Raw genomic sequence first — 19,858 nt, forward strand, 5'->3', positions numbered from 1 at the left:
TACATGGAAAAGCATACCTGGTGTAACTGCGGACCTCCTGCAGCTCTGAGATTCCAGTGACCGCTTTGCCCTTTTCCTTTCCCATCTAGCTGGGCCCCACTCTCTGGAGCTGGAGCGGCCTTGTTTTGGGGGCTCGGCATCTGGGCCTTTAATCAGCTGTAAATGAAGCGTTAATATGGTTATTAACCATAGTGCACATAAGTGATTCAGAGGTTGGTGCAAATCGGCTGGGTGCTGCGTCTTCAGTTGCAGCAGAACTGAGGAGCTCTGCATCCGAAGATGCGGCTGCTAGCTGTGACACGCCCCCAAAGCTCGTTGTGACATGCCTGCATTTTAGTCACCACTTCTTGGTACCTCCCCCGAATGTTTGCTGGCTGTCAATCAAATTGTGACTGAAGCCACACTGTGACCGTCATTGCAGGACCATTGCGGAGCATGTGCAGTGCGACAACGTCGCATGCACAGAGCTGATACCATCAGCCAGTTGCGACCAAACTGTGCCCACCTCTGAATCACTCCCATAATACATTATATCAGTGGTGTCATACAGTAGCGGATCTTGCCACGGGCAAGCAGGACTTTTGCCCGGGGTGCCGCCTTCCGGAGGGCGCTGGCGCCATCCGGAGGGCGCCGCACCATGGCAAGATCCGCCACTGCTGTGCCCTACGCTGCCCGCTGTGTCCCCCGTCTGTGCCTCCTGTGAAGGGAACTAGACGCGTAGCGTCTAGTTTCCCTTCGTGGAGAGTACCTTTGCTAAGCGGTGCGCGATGACGTAATCGCGCACCGCACAGCAAAGGTCCTCTCCGCGAAGGGAACTAGACGCTACGCGTCTAGTTTCCCTTCGTGGAGAGGACCTTTTGCTGTGCGGTGCGCGATGACGTCATCGCGCACCGCTCAGCATTCAAGCGGCGCTACTAATGTACAGGGGGCGTAACTGACCACACCCCCTGTATTAAGCCACGCCCCGTTTCCTGCCCGGGGCGCAGAGCGGGCTTGAACCGGCCCTGGTGTCATACCATCTAAGCCGTCACAGTTTTGGCAACCATTGGATGGTGTTTTGGTGCTTTATCTACCAGTATTTTGCCAAAACTGTTCTGAGATAGGGCCTAATTCAGGGTTGATTGCAAAAGCAAAATCTTCCTCTAATGGGCAAAACCATGTGCACTGCAGGGGCAGGGGGGGAGGGATGTAACATGTGCATAGAGAGTTAGATGTGGGTTGGTTATGTTGTTTCTGTGCAGGGTAAATACTGGCTGCTTTATTTTTACACTTTTCAGTTTGAACACACTCCACCCAAATCTCTCTCTGCACATGTTACATCTGCCCCACCTGCAGTGCACATGGTTTTACCCTTTAGAGGAAGATTTTGCTTTTTTGTGGTCAACCTTGAATTAGGCCCGTTGTCTTTGCCTTTTGCATACCTTCTTGTTCTTGCTGTCTAGATTCAAGCAAGATAGTCCTGATTTGACCTGGACAGTAATGTCCCCCAAACCAGAATGTTGATAGATATATTTCCATTCATGGTGATGGGTAAGTGGGTGATTGCTGCTGGTATAGCAATAAATGGGTCTTTTAATGGGAGAGGGCTGTCTAGTGCTTTATAAATGGTAGGCATGCCGTTTTGCTCTCATCATGACGTGGCCACACCCCTTTCTATATGTATCCCAATGTTAGGAGGTATGGATGGGTGTAACGTTCAAAATGTTTTATCCCTGTGGCGTTCTACGACTGGTACCCAGTACGGCTTGCCGACATACTCCACCAACTTGGCTGTATATCCAGGGTGAAACAGTATGAGATCCCGGCGGTCGGAGATCCCGGCGGTCAATTGACTGGCTCCCGACTGATCACTGGTGACTGGTACTAAAAGATAGTAGGTCCAGACACCTGTCATCAGGTGTCATTTCCTTTAATGGCTGAGGCCCAGATTTATCAAACCTTGGAGAGTGATAAATTGCACCTTAATACTGTACCAGCCAATCAGTTCCTAACTATCATTTTTCACAGTCTGTAACATGGCAGTTAGGAGCTGATTGGTTGGTACCTTATCACTGTGCAATTTATGACTCTCCAGAGGCGTCACAAGGGGAGTGCGGACCTCCCCAGGTATCACCATTCCAGGGTGTTATGCCACAATGCCCCCTCCACAGGGACTGGGAGCTAGGTGCTGTAGTTATGTATATATAGAGAGAGAGAGAGAGAGAGAGAGAGAGAGAGAGAGAGAGAGAGAGAGAGAGAGAGAGAGAGTAATTGATGGGGGCCACACAAGTTTTTTTCCCCAGGGGCCTTAATCCGTCCCTGATCCTGAAAAGCCCCACTCTTGTCACTGAGAAGGAGCCAGCAGTGCAGACACTAGCCTCTGAGGGCAGCCCAGCATCTCCGGGCATGCTGGGCACGCCCCTGGAGTGATGTAAACGGAAGACTTTCTGTGAAGCCACACTCCACATAGTGATGTCAGCAGGGGATTTCCCATGAGGCCGCTGTCTTTCCAGTGAGGCTACACACCCTTTTGGGGAACGCATGGCTTTGGAGAGCACGGTGGGAAGGGGGCTATAGGTCACACCTACAACCCCGATACCGCCACTGGGTCCCACTCCACTGAAGAACCAATATCTAGAACAGTGATGGGATGTGGTTATGTGACCATCAGTCAGGAGACCGCCAGTCACATTACCTCCCCCTACATCCCGCCCACTGAGAATCCTGCCGGATGGGACTATTCCCACTCGCGGGTGTCCACGACACCCATAGAGTAGAAAAAGAACCCGTGGGGTGCTGACGGCTGTGCCAGGCCCTGGTATTGGAAGGGCCCGGCACAGGCGTGGCCGATGCAGAGAGTGCAGGGAGGTATGGCCAACCACCCTCCTTAGGAAATGTAAACATATATGCTGCATAAGTAGAGGGGGAGGGGGCAATGTGAGGTTGTGGGGACTGATGAGCACTGGTGGCATGTGTGCTGGGCTGGGGAGAGAGGCAGTCACTCCTCTCCCGGTCCCAAGTGCCCATGGCCGGATTAACAATGGGGCGGATGGAGCTGCAGCTCCAAGCCCTCCATTGAAAATAGGCCCACAGATCCCCTGCAGTGCAGGTAGTAGCCAGTGCTGACAGGAAAAAAAAACATTTCCTGTCAGCACATACAGCAGATCCCTCACCTACGGCTGCTCATTCACCCCCACCCCAAACTGGGTAACCTGTGCCCTGACCTCTTCGTGTTGCAAGGGGGCGTGGCTTCGGACGGGCACGGGGGCGGAGCCTCGGAAATAGCTCCGAGACAGCAGCCTCCTGTCAAGACCCTTCCCCTCTTGCATGAGGCATGTTATTGTTGGGAAGCTGCAGCAGGAAAGGTAAGCTGCAGCAAAAGCATGTATGTTTTGATGGGCAAGGGGGCGGGGCTTCGGACGGGCACGGGGGCGGAGCCTCGGAGATAGCTCCGAGGCTCCGCCCTCGTGTCCGTCCAAAGCTCCGCTCCCTTGTCCATCAAAACATACATGCTTTTGCTGCAGCTTACCTTTCCTGCTGCAGCTTCCCAACAATAACATGCCTCATGCAAGAGGGGAAGGGTCTTGACAGGAGGCTGCTATGTTCTAGGAGAGCTGGGTCCCTGGATGTCAGAGCTGAGAGGGGATGCAAAACCATGTGAGTAGCAGCCCACACCAGACCCTGAGGTCTCCTATGTAAGTGGTGTCTATGTCAGTAAGTTTTGAGGGGTGTGTGTGTGTGTGTGTGTGTGTGTGTGTGTGTGTGTGTGTGTGTGTGTGTGTGTGTGTGTGTGTGTGTCACTGAGTAAGTAGTGTCTGTCAGTAAGTAGTGTCAGTGTCAGTAGGTTTTGCGTTGTGTATGTGTCAGTAAGTAGTGTCAGTGTCAGTTAGTTTTGTATTGTGTCTGTGTCAGTAAGTTTTGCATTGTGTGTGTGTGTGTGTGTGTGTGTCAGTAAGTAGTGTCTGTCAGTAGGTGGTGTCTGTGTAAAGTTTTGTGTTGTGCCGTGTGTGTCAGTATGTTTTGCGTTGTGTGTGTGTGTCAGTCAGTCCTGCAAGTGTGGCGGTACGCTCCGGTACGGCGTACCATTAAGAATGTGTCCGCCAGTATGCCATACCCCCGCCACACTGTAAAACACCACCACCAAGCTCTTAGATCTTGCTCGGAGGCGCCGTCAGCACCTTCTTCCTTTTCCAGGAAAAGGACTGCTGCGAGCATGAAAGTGATGTCATCACCCTCCCGCACCTGGCAGACTGGCAGAGAAAAAGTGACGGTGGGGTGCCGGGCCAGCGGTGTGTGGGTGGTATTCAGTATACCAGTTGTTGGGATCCCAGCGCACAGTATACCGGCGCCGGAATCCCGACAACCGGCATACCGACACCTTTTCTCCCTCTTGGGGGTCCACGACCCCCCTGGAGGGAGGATAGCGTGGCGCTTACGCACGCCACCGTGCCTGCAGCATGGCGAGCGCAGCGAGCCCTCAAGGGGCTCATTTGCGCTCGCCCTGCTGTCGGGAAACCGGCGGTCGGGAAACCGGCGGTCGGGATCCCGGCGCCGGTATGCTGGCCGCCGGGGACCCGGCCGCCGGCAACTCTTGCTACACCCCGGTGAGTAACTCTAATGGTCGGGACCCCTCCTCACAAGTACAATGAGGCGACACTCCCGAGTTTTGCTGGTGCAGTAAGATTTATTGATCCAGAATCTTACTAAATAAATCTTACTGCACCAGCAAGACTCGGGAGTGCTGCCTCATTGTACTCTGTCCACAGCTTGAAAAACCGAAGGAGGGAACTGGAGCAAATATTCACATCATAACAGGATGAGTGCTGGGTACACAGCTTATATATAATATTTTTTATTCTATAACCAGTGTCACATCCTGCTGTCCTTGTCTCTGTAGTCCGCAGGGACAGGCGGTGTCTGTGCCATGGATTCACATAATATATAACCACTCCACCTAGTGTCACATGGTCACATCCCTTAATGGCATGTGACCACGCCCACGGCGCGCAGGCACAGTACCACTGAGAAAAAAATTCTGTGTGCAGCACTGGTGTCAGTAAGAAGTGTCTGTCAGTAAGTAGTGTTTGTGTCAGTACATTTTGCATGGTGTCTGTGTCAGTAAGTTTTGTGTTGTGTTTGTGTGTCAGTAAGTAGTATTTTTGTCAGTATGTTGCATTGTGTGTGTGTGTGTGTGTCTGTCTGTCAGTAAGTGGTGTCTATGTCAGTTAGTTTTGTGTTGTGTGTGTGTGTGTGTGTGTGTGTGTGTGTGTGTGTGTGTGTGTGTGTGTGTGTCACTAAGTAGTGTCTGTCAGTAGGTTTTGTACTGTGTGTGTCAGTAAGAAGTGTCTGTCAGTAAGTAGTGTTTGTGTCAGTACATTTTGCATGGTGTCTGTGTCAGTAAGTTTTGTGTTGTGTTTGTGTGTCAGTAAGTAGTATTTTTGTCAGTATGTTGCATTGTGTGTGTGTGTCTGTCTGTCAGTAAGTGGTGTCTATGTCAGTTAGTTTTGTGTTGTGTGTGTGTGTGTGTGTGTGTGTGTGTGTGTGTGTGTGTGTGTGTGTGTGTGTGTGCGCCGCCTCCGCACCCGCCCCTGATGCCGACTCCATCTTCGCCCACGGATGGCAACCCGACCCAGCAAATTGCCGGGTCGAGTTGGCGGTGTGTAGGGTCCAATGCCGGGTCCCACCCAGGAATGGACCCATTTCCAATTCCCAGGTGGGACCCGGGATTGTGATGTGAGAGCGGTATAAGTATTGTGTTGTGTGTGTGTCAGTAAGTAATGTCTGAGTCAGTAAGTTTATCTGTGTTGTGCGTGTGTGTCAGTCAGTAATATCTATCAGTAAGTGGTGTCTGTGTCGTTAAGTTTTGTGTTGTGCGTGTTAGTAAGTAGTGTCTGTCAGTAAGTGGTGATTGTGTCAGTAAGCTTTGTGTTGTGTGTGCGTGTGTGTCAGTAAGTAGTGTCTGTCAGTAAGTGGTGACTGTGTTACTCACATGGCATAGGCCACACCCCCTATTTAGACCACACCCACACCACACTGATCACACCACCACATCACTAGTCACACCACTGCAGCGCTTCACACCTCCTGCCGAGGCACACAATAGGCCCTTCCTAAATTTCAGCTCCAGGCCCATATGGACCTTAATCTGGCACTGCAAGTGCCGCTGTCTACAAATTGAGAGGGGGCAGCCCAGGTAAAGGGACCCCCCCCTCCCCCGCCCCGCCTAAATGCCACCATTCCTAGGCTCTAGGTTTGTCTGTGTTGAGACTGCTAGTCTTTACCTTTTGCGGACTACAGTATATGGTGTTCTAGGTTGCTGATTTATATCTTCTTATGCGACACATGTCTCTGTACAGTTATACTGTATACTGCTAAGTGCATGTCAGGTTCACCAGTTTGGAAACCCCATCTATCTTCCTGACCTATAGACTAGAACGGAAGCAGCTTAGAAATGGCCACTGTTCTTCTGGCCGTTCAGTTTATTGTGCAGCTGTGTGATTATTAAATGCAGGAGATTTCTTATTATTAAATGCAGGAGATTTATCAAAGCTTGGAGAGAGATAAAGGGGGAGATGTACTAAGCCTTGGAAAATGATAAAGTGGAGAGAGATATCGGGGACTATTTACTAAGCCTTGGATGGAGATAAATTGGAAAGAGATAAATTACCAGCCAACCAGCGCCTGTCATTTTTCAAACACAGCATATAACATGCCAGTTAGGAGCTGACTGGCTAGTACTTTATCTATCTGCACTTTATCTCTCTCAGTGGGGCAGAAATATTAAGTCTGCCGAAGTTATAAAGCGGTGATAAGTGCAAGGTGATAACGCACCAGCCAATCAGCTCCAATATGTACATTGACAGCTAGGAGCTGATTGGCTGGTGCGTTATCACCTTCCACTTATCACTGCTTTATCACTTTTCAGGCTTAATACATCTGCCCCAATGTTAGACAAATCTCCCCCTTTAACACTGGCAGGGGGAAACCATTAGATCCGACCAGCCTGGCGTGGCTGATCATCTGGTAATGGGTCACCAGGTGTATTTAATCATGATCAATGGGCCCATCGGAATCAAAAATACATTTTAATCAACCTGATGAGAACCATCTCCGCTGTACTAATCGGTAGCCCATTACTGCAAACAGCTTGTGGCCACGGTGTGTTGTGATAACTTACCCCATCCACTGTAGACACAGCCACCTGTCTCCAGACAACTGTGCTGTCTATTACACAAATGTCTGACAAGTGACTTCCCATGGAAACTTCCCCCTCCCCGACCAGAGATGGGTTTTCCATTGTGACTGACAGTCCTGTCTCTCTATAATGTTGTCTGCTGGTTTCTTTTGTCTGAGCTACAGGAAGGCGAGCCCACGTAGGATGTGTCTCTCTATCTGATGCTTCCCTTCCTGCGTCTCTTCTCAAATGATATATGTGTAACGGATTTTACTTTCTTGGGTATCTACACCTCTCAGTAACCTTTAGAGGGGAAGGACTCACTGAGTTTTCAAAACAAAGAAATGATTTTGACAGAGCTTTGAATAAATATAACTTGCCGAAATTACAGAACCCAAAACTTTGGGGTAGATTTACTAAAGGTAAAAAAAAGAAAAAGAAATGTGGTGATGTTGCCTGTAGCAACCAATAAAATTCTGTCTATCATTTCTCTACTGCATCCTAGAAAATGATAGCTAGAATCTGGTTGGTTGCTATGGGCAACATCTTTAGTAAATTTACCCCTTTGTATTAAAACTAAATAAGTAACAACTAAAATATATAACAATATTACATTCATTTATATAGCACTAGCACTTATAATTAATAGCAAGGACAGAAAGAGTGTATGCACATGATGGAAAAATACTGTATTATTATTTATTATACCACTAGTTACAAGCCCGTCAAAATGACGATCAGCATAACAGTAATGTCAGCGCCAGCGGCTGTGCATGCCTGAACGGAGCAACACTTGAATTGTTCAATCGGGTCCCAGGCAAAACACTTGAATCCCCCCCCCCCCCCCCCCCTATAGATAGATATAGGATATTTTACAGACTCTGAGGGAAAATTATTAAACCTTCTAAAGAGGGCAAGTGGGCGTATTACAAATAGTAACCAATCAGGTGCCCATACACTTGTGCGATGCCCCGCGACGCGACATCGCAGGGCATCACACCGGCAGTTCAGGTGCAATGAAATCGCACCTGAATTGCCAAATTGATTACCGTGCGATCATGCGATAGATCGCATGGTAATCATGTGATGGGCACGTCACCGCCGAGTGGGAGCGGCCTCAGGCCACTCCTGGGGGGTGCCCATCACACTGCGATATATTGCATGTGCTTTAAAAACACATGCGATCGCATGCAATGCGATAAATATTAAGGGCAGCACATACTACCATAAGACGCGATATTCAAGTGGCGTGCCCGCGCATCGCATGGTACCTTAAATGTGCATACACATTCCTTCAATTACTCTCACAGATGCGGTCGAAGTCGAAGGATTGTATGCCCTATCGCACAAGTGTATGGGCTACATAACATTTATCTAATAGTCTATAAAATGATAGTTAAAAACGGATTGGTTGCTATAAGGACCATCCCCACTCGTTCTGTTTCATTGGTTTGATAGACCTCCACCTATATAGTGACAAATGTCACGTTACATGTACTGACCAAGTTCTTTTTTTGATTGCAGAATTAGGGGCCGACAGAGCGTTTAAGGAGCATGGGGGCCAGGCAGCCTCCTGGCTAGTGTCGCAATGATGGAGAACAGATTAAGCAGTCAACAGGGGGAAGCTGTGCGCAATAGAACGTAGAGGAGGTATGCAGAGGTCACAGCGCTCCTGAGATTTTCCACCACTACCCCGTTACCTACCGAAACGACTGCTGATTGTCAAACACTGTGCAAATGAATCCTCTCTGTGACTGTCGCAGGACCATGGTGGGACCTGTGCAGAATGCCGATAATACTCAACTGCGCATACATCGATACATCTATGAATCAGGCCAATACATATTTGTCAGCAGTTGAATTTTACTCTCCGGGCAGGTGAGAAGTGGTGGAGGCGGGGCCACACCAGTTGCCTCCTTAGGCCCTGCCCCCTCACTGTAAATTGCCGCAAATGACACCGATTTGAAAAGGGGTGGCGCTCAGATGGCGCAATTACAATAGAATGGTGTAATTAGGCCTCGCCCCCACCAGAAACAGCAAATTCAAGGTATTTATCTCCCCATTCTGCACACTTCACTCGGAAGTCGGTGGGATGCGGGAGGAGTGCCCATTATTCCAGGGGTGCAGGGGACTACCTGAAAAAAGTGTCTCATAGAAACATAGAATTTGACGGCAGATAAGAACCACTTGGCCCATCTAGTCTGCCCCTTTTTTATTTTATCCTTTAGGCAATCTCAACCCTTTTTTAACCTTAATTCTTTGTAAGGATATTCATATGCCTATCCCAAGCATGTTTAAATTGCCCTACAGTCTTAGCCTCTACCACCTCTGATGGAAGGCTATTCCACTTATCCACTACCCTTTCTGTGAAGTAATTTTTCCTTAAATTTCCCCTGAACCTCCCCCCCTCCAGTCTCAATGTATGCCCTCAAGTTCTAATACTTCTTTTCCTTTGAAGAATGTTTCCCTCCTGAACTTTGTTAAGACCCTTGATATATTTGAAAGTTTCTATCATGTCCCCCCTTTCCCTTCTCTCCTCCAAACTATACATGTTAAGATCTTTTAGCCTTTCCGGGTAAGTTTTGTGATGTAGGCCATGCACCATTTTAGTTGCCCTTCTTTGTACACTCTCTAATGTATTTATATCCTTCTGGAGATAGGGTCTCCAGAACTGGACACAGTATTCCATATGGGGCCGTACCAATGACCTATACAGTGGCATTATCACTTCTTTTTTCCTGCTACTGATTCCTCTCCCTATGCAACCAAGCATCTGACTTGCCTTTCTCATTGCTTTGTTGCATTGCTTTCCTGCCTTCAAGTCACTTGAAATAGTGACTCCTACATCTCTTTCCTCCCCAGTAGTTTCCATTATAGTACCCTTGATACTATACTTAGCCTTTAAGTTTTTGAGACCCAAGTGCATGATTTTGCATTTTTTAGCATTAAACTGTAGTTGCCACTCCGCGGGATCTGTGAGAGTAGTGACGTATAGTGCTATCAAGCTGGTTATGTAAGCAGATCCTCCAAACAAGCTTTGGCACAAAAATAGTTTTAGCAAAAAAAAACACTAGTGCAATACTAATGAGCATTTGATATTTAATAGTGCAATAATACAAAATATTTATTTATGAATATATTTAGCATCGCTTTATAGTGAGAATATTTCATAATCCATATCGCTCCCTCCAACAGTGCTCAAACATGGAGAGGGCACTCAACCTCCACACCATGACCCCATCTCTGAAATAAACAGCATTAATACAGGCTACAGACACTAAATCTAACATTGATGTAGCTCCACAAATGTGTATGTGAAGCTTCCTCCATATAGTGTTTGAGTCTGTTTGATATTGACTTTACACGTACTACAAGCTCATTTCCTTTGTCATCAGCCATTTCCAACTCATGACATCAGTGTCCTTGTGTAGCAAGTTCCATGGCCAAATTAACCTTTTAGAGCAAACAGGCCATTTATACAAGCCTTAAACCCTCGCTCATTTCTTTTCTTTTTTTTCAAAAATGTTTTTATTGCTTTTTTCTTGTAAACATTTTAGTTAAAATACCAACAAAGCAATAATTGAAGTAGTAAATTAAAAACAATGCATTATAGAATGACTGTGATACAGGACGTTTTATCAAAAACATAGAAGCCGTAGAATATCAGCAAGTTATGTAATCGATAATTAAAGAGCAATCTCTCATGGAGAGAGAAAGAAGAGAAGAAAAAAAGGATAAAAAGAGGAGAAGAGGTTATAGAAGAGTAGGGAAAAGAGAAGAAGGGTGGATAGAGCAAGAAAAAGAGGAGGGCGAAGGATCGCTTACAGGCCAATGACTCCCAGTCAGAAAAGTATTTTAACCTAATCAAATGGGAGGATCAGATAAAAATATTTTAGTCTCATACCATAAAGTTGTACGACAACAATTGTGAATCTGTTTCTTTACTGAGATGTTTAAAGTATCAATAAAAGATTCCCAAACATCAAAAAAATTCTCAATGCGTTGTTCTTTATGTAATGATGGGGGTCATTCCGAGTTGATTGCTCGCTAGCTGTTTTTAGCAGCCGTGCAAACGCTAAGCCGCCGCTCTCTGGGAGTGTATCTTAGCTTAGCAGAAGTGCGAACGAAAGGATCGCAGAGCGACTACTAAAAAAAATTGTGCAGTTTCTGAGTAGCTCCAGACCTACTCAGCGCTTGAGATCACTTCAGACCATTCAGTTCCGGATTTGACGTCACAAACACGCCCTGCGTTCGGCCAGCCACGACTGCATTTTTCCTGGCACGCCTGCGTTTTTTCGAACACTCCCTGAAAACAGTCAGTTGACACCCAGAAACGCCCACTTCATGTTAATCACTCTGCGGCCAGCAGTGTGACTAAAATGCTTCGCTAGACCTTGTGTAAAAATACACTGGCCGTTGTGAAAGTACGTCGCGCATGCGCACTGCGCCGCATATGCATGCGCAGAAGTGCTGTTTTTTTCATTAATCGCAGCGAACATTTTTAGCTAGCGATCAACTCGGAATGATCCCCGAAGTCTCCATCCAATCCATTTTAAATACGTGAAAGAGTTTATCTCTAAACATTCGTAGGGAAGGAGGAGATGGATGTATCCATTTCTGTAAAATACATTTTTTTGCCACGGCTGAAAGAATTCCCTCGCTCATTTCAATAATTATTTGTGTAGCAAAGGGTAATATTGTACACTAAAAATCTGATCAGCTTATTATCAGTCATGACAAACATGTATTATATTCACGGACATCTACTGCACAAAGGAAAAACTGATTCTCCAACAGCGAAAGCTTTATAGGGAACTTCAGCTCAGAATCGTTCCTACATTTTTGTTACATATGAACATCAGCCAACAACTGGGCTCTCAAAAACAGTAAGCAGCTAAAAATAAAAATATAAGAAAAATTCAAAAAGATCAACATAAAACTCACAATTATCAAACTCAGAAGCACATAATTTATATGTACAGTATATGGTAGGCAAATTGTACGAGATTGCTTCATTGGATTGGTTACGGAATTCCGACTGTAGGAATACCTACATCGGGATCCCCCATGGTCAAAAAACCCGACGGACTGCGGTAAGTCTAACCTCCGCTCCTGCAGTCTTACCCCCCTCTACCGCAGCCCATGATTGCAGCCCCATGGCCTCATCCTTTTCTCGTACAATGTTGTGTTTACCACAAATCAAGCTGCTCGGGAAGCCAGTGGATCGTGTGAGGCCTCTGGGTGACTTACCCTCTTTTCAGGTATCTGAGCGAGCCTCCCAGATCATCTGGGAGTTTAGGCAAAAATGTGTTTTACCAATAAATTGAAAAAGAACTAAAGCAGCGCTTGTATGTGTGTTTTATTATCTCAGTAATCAATGTAATATACACTTTAAAATTTCATATCGCACTATGGGGGTCATTCCGAGTTGATCACACGTAGCAACTTTTTGCTGCTCGTGCGATCAACTCGTCGCCACCTATGGGGGAAGTGTATTTTAGCATAGCAGGGCTGCGATCGCTTGTGCAGCCCTGCTATGCTAAAAAAGTTTTGTGCAAAACAAAACCAGCCCTGCAGCTACTTACCCAGTGCGACGGATCCAGCGATGAAGGTCCCGGCTGTGACGTCAGACATCCGCCCTCCAAATGCCTGGAAACGCCTGCATTCGCCTTACCACGCCTTACCACGCCTGGGAAACGGTGAGTAGACACCCCGATCCTCCTCCCCGCTGTCAATCTTCTTGCGATCCGGCCTGTGATCGCTTTCTCCAATCAACGACACGCGTGCGCCGTGCAGCCGCAGTTCTGACCCGTTCGCACCGCAGCGAAGAACTGCTGCATGCGAACGGGTCGGAATGACCCCCATAATGCATAAAAACAACAATACTAATACATGATAAAATTCCCATTAAAGCAATTTCACACCCACTGGTACTGTTCACTAACTGTATTAGTCCTTCTTTGGATGCCTGTTCCTTTATTGCTCCATAATCCAGAAAGGTGTGTTTATATTGTATTCCAACACGAAAAGACTTACCTTTTGTGGTAGATCCCTTTACAATTATCGCCAGAGGAACGCTCTCCTAGGCCAAATGCAGGTGAAGGCTGGAGTCCTCCGGTCAATCGCGGTTTGGGTTCTTGTCACCGTTTAGTAAATAGTAGGCAGGTTACCATTCAGTTGGAGTGCACTCCCTTAAGTCAAAAATGGAGCTGGTTCAGGCAGAAGGAATAGGTAAATATCCTGTGGGTGAATGTGTTTTACCAAGTTTGCAATAGCTGCTTTAATCAGGTGCATGGGGCCTGTCTAGAGTGTATGTCAAACCATATGTGTTTTCTGACAGCATGCAGAACATTCTAAAACATACTACAAATATCTCATCCTTCCCAAACATAATGGGCGGGATTTACTAAAGGGAAAATGCGGTAAAACCCCTGTTTTACCGCATTTTCATATGTACTAACTCCCGACCGCCGCGTTTTCGCCTCATAGGGTATCGCCATCTTTTTATGGCGATACCCTATAGAAGCCTATGGGATTCTTACCGCCGCCGCCGCCCCACGCCGCATCCCGCCGCTGCCCCGCGCCGCTCACGACGACCCCCCCCTTCCCCCCCGGCATACCTGAGCTGCTGCTGCCTGCTGGTGCGGCCCCCCTCCTCCTTCTCCCCCGCATCACAGCCTTGTCTCCTGCCGGCTGCAGGGGGGAGGAGGAGGAGCCCGGGACTCCCTGCACACGTCACCTCCCGAGTCTGGGAGGTGACGGAGACCCCCGCTGACCCCGGCAGACATCATCGCGGGGGGCCTCCTATACCGCATTGCGACACTAATCGCATATGTTAGTACATATGCGATTAGTATCGCTGCGGTAGGCGGCGAGAGGCGGCGATTGCTTATAGTAAATCCCGCCCAAAAGGAGATGAATCTCTGTTTGCTGTTAGGATGACCTGTCAGCATTTATAGTATACGTGTCTGTATTACTAGTATTACAATGACTATACATAGAAACGGTGTAAGATGACAAATCATTAGTATAAAATAGTGTAAACTCACATCTAGGAACAATATTGATAAAATGAAGGATGTGGACACATGGCGAAGGTAGAACAACTCACTATCTTGTAGGGCAAGCGTGGTAAGTCCAAGGGAGGGGAGGCAGTTCAGTCCTCACTTAGTCTGTGCACAAGGCATATTTGCCTACTCTCCTACAAGTTGCGGGAGACTCCGGATTTTTCGGGCAGTCTCCCACACCCACGGAAAAGTGTCCGCATCTACCACATCCCACCTGCTTCCTAGTGAAGTGGGCAGGATAAGGAGATTAACAAGGGAATCCTGGTGCAGAATAGAGGGAGTGGGGCTAATGATTTTGGGGTGGGCCCTAATGACACAATAACCCGGCTCCACCCCTCAAAGTGCCTTCTCCCAGAGAGGAGATGGGAGAAGTAGGTAAGTATGATACAAGGAAAGGGTGAGCGTACAATATGACCAGGGGCGGATTGGCCATAGGGCTCACCAGGAAGATTCCTGATCTCTATGGGTCCTGTTTTGTGTGTTGTCATGTGACCCCATCCCCCACATGACAGGTAGCCCACCACACTTAGAGAACTGCATTGTCCCCATTAATTCTGTTATTCCATCTCTGCAGTACAGCAACTCTGCCATCCAGTGATGCTGCCATGGTTACACGGTATGTTATACGTCTTGTACTGCTCTACAAAATTTTACAGGGCCACTATTAGTTTCCAATCTACCTCTGGTCTCAGACACAACTGCAGCAAAAGACGCAAAGAAGGCTGCAACTGCGTACAATCAGACCCTGTGAGGAAGTATCCCGTCCCCCTCAACAAACCCCTCTCCCTCATCAGACTGCACCTCCATTAGCACTGCTTATAAATTTCCAGGGCTGGTTTTCCATCCTAATCCTCCCCTGAATATGACATACCTCCCAACTGTCCTGCTGTCCCAGTCCCACCTACTACCACAGTAACCCCCAGTGGGGGTGGAAGTTGGGAGGCCCATTTCACTCGCTGCTCTGCTTAACATAGAGGCTGTGCATATTGCATCTATTCATGGGAGAGAGAAACGGGGGGCACGCTGTACATGCCCCCACAGTGATGGAAAATGGAGGTGTGGCTTGCAGGTACAGCATTTCCTGGGAGGCCACACCCCCTAATTTCGGTAAAGGAGTGCGCAAATGTCTCTTTGCTGCAGAAGAAGGGTCTGTATTGCTATTCACAAAAACAATTGCAGATAACACACAAATCAGTGTGTATTACACATTAGCAGAGGAACACTGGGGGAGATCTATTAAGCTGTGTAAAGAGTAGAGAAGTGGACAAATGGAGAAGTTACCCATAGCAACCTATCAGCATTCTGTCTATCATTTTATAGAATATACTTGATAAAGTGTTGGGTATGGTATACCGGCTGCCGGGATCACAGCGGTCAGCATATTGACGCCGGGATCCCGGCCGGCAGAGTGCCGGCTGGTGGGGGCGAGTGCAATGAAGCTCCTTGCGGGCTTGGTGCGCTCGCCACGCTGCGGGCTCGGTGCGCTGGCCACACTGGGCTCACCACTGGATTCCGGCTGTCAGCATTGTCAGTGGTCGGGATAACGGTGTCGGTATCCTGACCGCTAGGATTCCGACTGCCGGCAATGTAACCGCATCCCTTGATAACTGACACCTCATAGCTGCTTTGAGTGTAATGTTTACACTCGACCCCTAAAGGAGGGGGTTGGCCTCAAACAGTGTGGCCAACCAGGGATCTCCCCTGTACCCCTGTGGGCCAATACGACCCTGGTTATGAATGCAACATTATGGTAATACTGTATATAAGGATTTGCATAAGTTTTTTCCCACAAGAAGCTTATTTAGTTTATGCAAAAATAAGACACTAGGTGGCAGCTGTGGATCCATTATACTGCCGCAAGAGAGCAGGGTCTGTGCTGAGGAAGCTACGTCTTCTGGTGTGGTGTAATCAAGTTACAAACTAAAAGTGAAACACAAAACCATAGAAGGAAGCACAAGTGGGAGGACAGGTTTCCACACATCCCAGTACATGACAGAGTAATGGAACTCAGAGTACAATATCGGGGCCTGATTTAAAAAACAGGAGACCAATCATTGCATTATGAGTTGCTGGTTCCATGTTAATGCCAAGCCAGAACAATCTAAATGTACCATTTGGTTTTCATATATTACTGTTAGTTGGATACCTTATATGTTTTTCATGTCTAATGGCAACATTCAGTGGTTCCAAGTAGTGATGAGCGGGTTCGGTTCCTCGGGATCCGAACCCCCCCGAACTTCACCCATTTTACACGGTTCCGACTTCCGAGGCAGACTCGAATCTTCCCGCCTTGCTCGGTTAACCCGAGCGCGCCCGAACGTCATCATCCGGCTGTCGGATTCTCGCGAGATTCGTATTCTATATAAAGAGTCGCGCGTCACCGCCATTTTCACTCGTGCTTTGGAGATGATAGCGAGAGGACGTGGCTGCGTTCTCTCAGTTTCTGTGTTCAGTGTGCTGCAAATATCTGCTCAGTGTGCTGCAAATATCTGTGCTCAGTGTGCTGCAAATATCTGTGCTCAGTGTGCTGCAAATATCTGTGCTCAGTGTGCTTGCAAATATCTGTGCTCAGTGTGCTGATAATATCTACGTTCTCTGCCTGAAAAATGCTCCATATCTGTGCTGCATTGTAGTATATAGTAGGAGGACAGTGCAGAATGTTGCTGTGACTACCAGTATATATAGAGCAGTACGGTACAGTAGTCCACTGCTCTACCTATGTGTCGTCAAGTATACTATGCATCCATACCTGTGCTGCATTTTAGTTGTGCGCAGTATATAGTTGGAGGGGACAGTGCAGAATGTTGCTGTGACCACCAGTATATATATAGCAGTACGCTACAGTAGTCCACTGCTCTACCTCTGTGTCGTCAAGTATACTATGCATCCATACCTGTGCTGCATTTTAGTTGTGCGCAGTATATAGTAGGAGGGGACAGTGCAGAATATTGCTGTGACCACCAGTATATATATATATAGCAGTACGGTACAGTAGTCCACTGCTCTACCTCTGTGTCGTCAAGTATACTATGCATCCATACCTGTGCTGCATTTTAGTTGTGCGCAGTATATAGTAGGAGGGGACAGTGCAGAATGTTGCTGTGACCACCAGTATATATATAGCAGTACGGTACAGTAGTCCATTGCTCTACCTCTGTGTCGTCAAGTATACTACAAAAGTTCAGTAAAATGACCCAAAGATCAAATTTAAAAGCGTCTGATGAGAAGCGTAAACTTGCCAATATGCCATTTACAACACGGAGTGGCAAGGAACGGCTGAGGCCCTGGCCTATGTTCATGGCTAGTGGTTCAGATTCACATGAGGATGAAGCACTCATCCTCTCGCTAGAAAACTGCAGTGCCACTCCTAGATGGGCCAGGTGTTTGTGTCGGCCACTTGGGTCGCTTAGCTTAGCCATCCAGCGACCTTGGTGCACCTCTTTTTTTCTTTGCATCATGTGCTGTTTGGGGACTATTTTTTAAATCTGCCATGCTGTCTGACACTGCAGTGCCACTCCTAGATGGGCCAGGTGTTTGTGTCGGCCACTTGGGTCGCTTAGCTTAGTCACACAGCTACCTCATTGCACCTCTTTTTTTTCTTTGCATCATATGCTGTTCGGGGACTATTTTTTAAATCTGCTATCCTGTCTGACACTGCAGTGCCACTCCTAGATGGGCCAGGTGTTTGTGTCGGCCACTTGGGTCGCTTAGCTTAGCCATCCAGTGACCTTGGTGCACCTCTTTTTTTCTTTGCATCATGTGCTGTTTGGGGACTATTTTTTTAATCTGCCATCCTGTCTGATACTGCAGTGCCACTCCTAGATGGGCCAGGTGTTTGTGTCGGCCACTTGGGTCGCTTAGCTTAGTCACACAGCTACCTCATTGCACCTCTTTTTTTCTTTGCATCATGTGCTGTTTGGGGACTATTTTTTAAATCTGCCATCCTGTCTGACACTGCAGTGCCACTCCTAGATGGGCCAGGTGTTTGTGTCCGCCACTTGGGTCGCTTAGCTTAGCCATCCAGGGACCTTGGTGCAAATTTTAGGACTAAAAATAATATTGTGAGGTGTGAGGTGTTCAGAATAGACTGGAAATGAGTGGAAATTATGGTTATTGAGGTTAATAATACTATGCGATCAAAATGACCCCCAAATTCTATGATTTAAGCTGTTTTTGAGTGTTTTTTGTAAAAAAAAACACCCGAATCCAAAACACACCCGAATCCGACAAAAAAATTTCAGGGAGGTTTTGCCAAAACACGTCCGAATCCAAAACACGGCCATGGAACCGAATCCAAAACCAAAACACAAAACCCAAAAAATTTCCGGTGTACATCACTAGTTCCAAGGAGGCCTTTTGGTGGGCAATTTCAGCAGAACCTTCTCACCTTAGGTAGCATATCCCAGCTCCAATATGATAGCGCTGTATAGACACTGATTTACATTATGTCAGTCAATGAGAGGTTTTTGGCTTCCACTAAACCTTGTCGGCCAAAGCGACTGTCGAGGTTCACCTAATGGTAGCTTCGGCCTGGCTTGCTGGAGGAAAATAATAATAAATGCGTGAAAATAATAAAACAGGTCATACAATTGTGGCACAGGGAAACAATATTACTGGGCTTGATAGATACAGGGCTTAATATTACTGGGCTTGAGATAGTTGTTGGTGCCCCCAAGCTTGCATGCACTAACTACACCCCGTCCCAGCAAGAAACAAACTATGTCCAGGGGTGCAGAGATGAGGTAAGGTGGGTACTAGTTACCTGGGCCCAGCTTGTTGGAGGGTCCCAGCCTGGGTCATCTGCTAAGGTAAACAGTGTCCCCCTGTGCAGCTGCCTGTGCCCCCTGTACAGCTGCGAGAAGGGGACGTTAGGGTGGGGGAAGTGTGCACTCAAGAGGTAGTTTCTTCCCATAGGTGCCAGCCACTGTAGGAGGAACCCTACCTCCTGCAGATCACATTCACCCTCCACAATCACTTCTAGCACCCCAGCAGCACCCAGACAGGGAGAAGAAGGAGCGTCGCACATGCTGCCTGGCCTCCCTGCTTATTCCTGCTCTGGAGCACATAAAGCAGAAACTGGAGCAATGGAGGTCAGTGCGCCGCCATCAGGGCTGGCGCGGGAGGTGACTGCCTTTCATTGTCTCCTGTATTTACGCCCCTGGATGTGATACGTATTTTTGCCTAAATTTCTGATTGTAAAAAATAAATAATTTCAATTATTTCACCCAAATGACCTCTCTTGCCAGGAGACAGGCTCAGATAAGAACCCATTGTTGTAGACTGATAGCTTACACTTCCTGGTTCAGGTCCCCTGCAGACAATGTGCATGCACGGCCGTGGGCTGGCACTTGCATCAACGGGGGCAGATGGGGAGGATCACTCTTCATTACAATTTACATTATAGTAACCATAGTTAACTACAGGCTAACACCATCTTCTGTTGGCGTTAGCTATCGGGACCAACCTCCGAAATGCATTCCAGTGCATGGTAAATCCGAGTGCATAGCAGCCTCCATAAACACCCATAGAGGCAACATTTGCAGTCGGAAACAGTGAACTTGGCCGATATAGGAGATAATGGAGAGAAAAGTAGCAGTGCACAGCTTCATAGACTGACCAACAGGTAGTGAAATCATCT

General features: G+C 47.5%; 1 protein-coding gene and 1 long non-coding RNA gene across 8 annotated transcripts in view; one reads left to right on the forward strand and one right to left on the reverse strand.

Moving 5' to 3' along the window:
- Window positions 1-10,904, forward strand: part of LOC134948521 (uncharacterized) — a 63,458-nt gene extending 52,554 nt beyond the window's left edge. For 2 of the 3 annotated variants that reach the window (XR_010182967.1, XR_010182966.1), the window contains one exon: window positions 8,678-10,904. This is a non-coding gene — a long non-coding RNA (uncharacterized LOC134948521). Of the gene's footprint in view, window positions 1-3,463; window positions 3,637-8,677 lie in introns of those variants that run through there. The other variant, XR_010182968.1, reaches the window with a different exon arrangement.
- Window positions 1-19,858, reverse strand: part of FOXP3 (forkhead box P3) — a 134,221-nt gene that overhangs the window by 84,545 nt on the left and 29,818 nt on the right. For 3 of the 5 annotated variants that reach the window (XM_063936546.1, XM_063936542.1, XM_063936545.1), the window contains one exon: window positions 18-156. In XM_063936546.1, coding sequence (XP_063792616.1) covers window positions 18-140 — 123 coding nt within the window. In that variant the 5' untranslated portion in view covers window positions 141-156. Of the gene's footprint in view, window positions 1-17; window positions 157-1,421; window positions 1,982-3,203; window positions 3,348-19,858 lie in introns of those variants that run through there. The other 2 variants (XM_063936543.1, XM_063936544.1) reach the window with 2 other exon arrangements.

The sequence above is a fragment of the Pseudophryne corroboree genome, chromosome 8 (genome assembly GCF_028390025.1).
Source record: "Pseudophryne corroboree isolate aPseCor3 chromosome 8, aPseCor3.hap2, whole genome shotgun sequence".
Lineage (NCBI taxonomy): Eukaryota > Metazoa > Chordata > Amphibia > Anura > Myobatrachidae > Pseudophryne > Pseudophryne corroboree.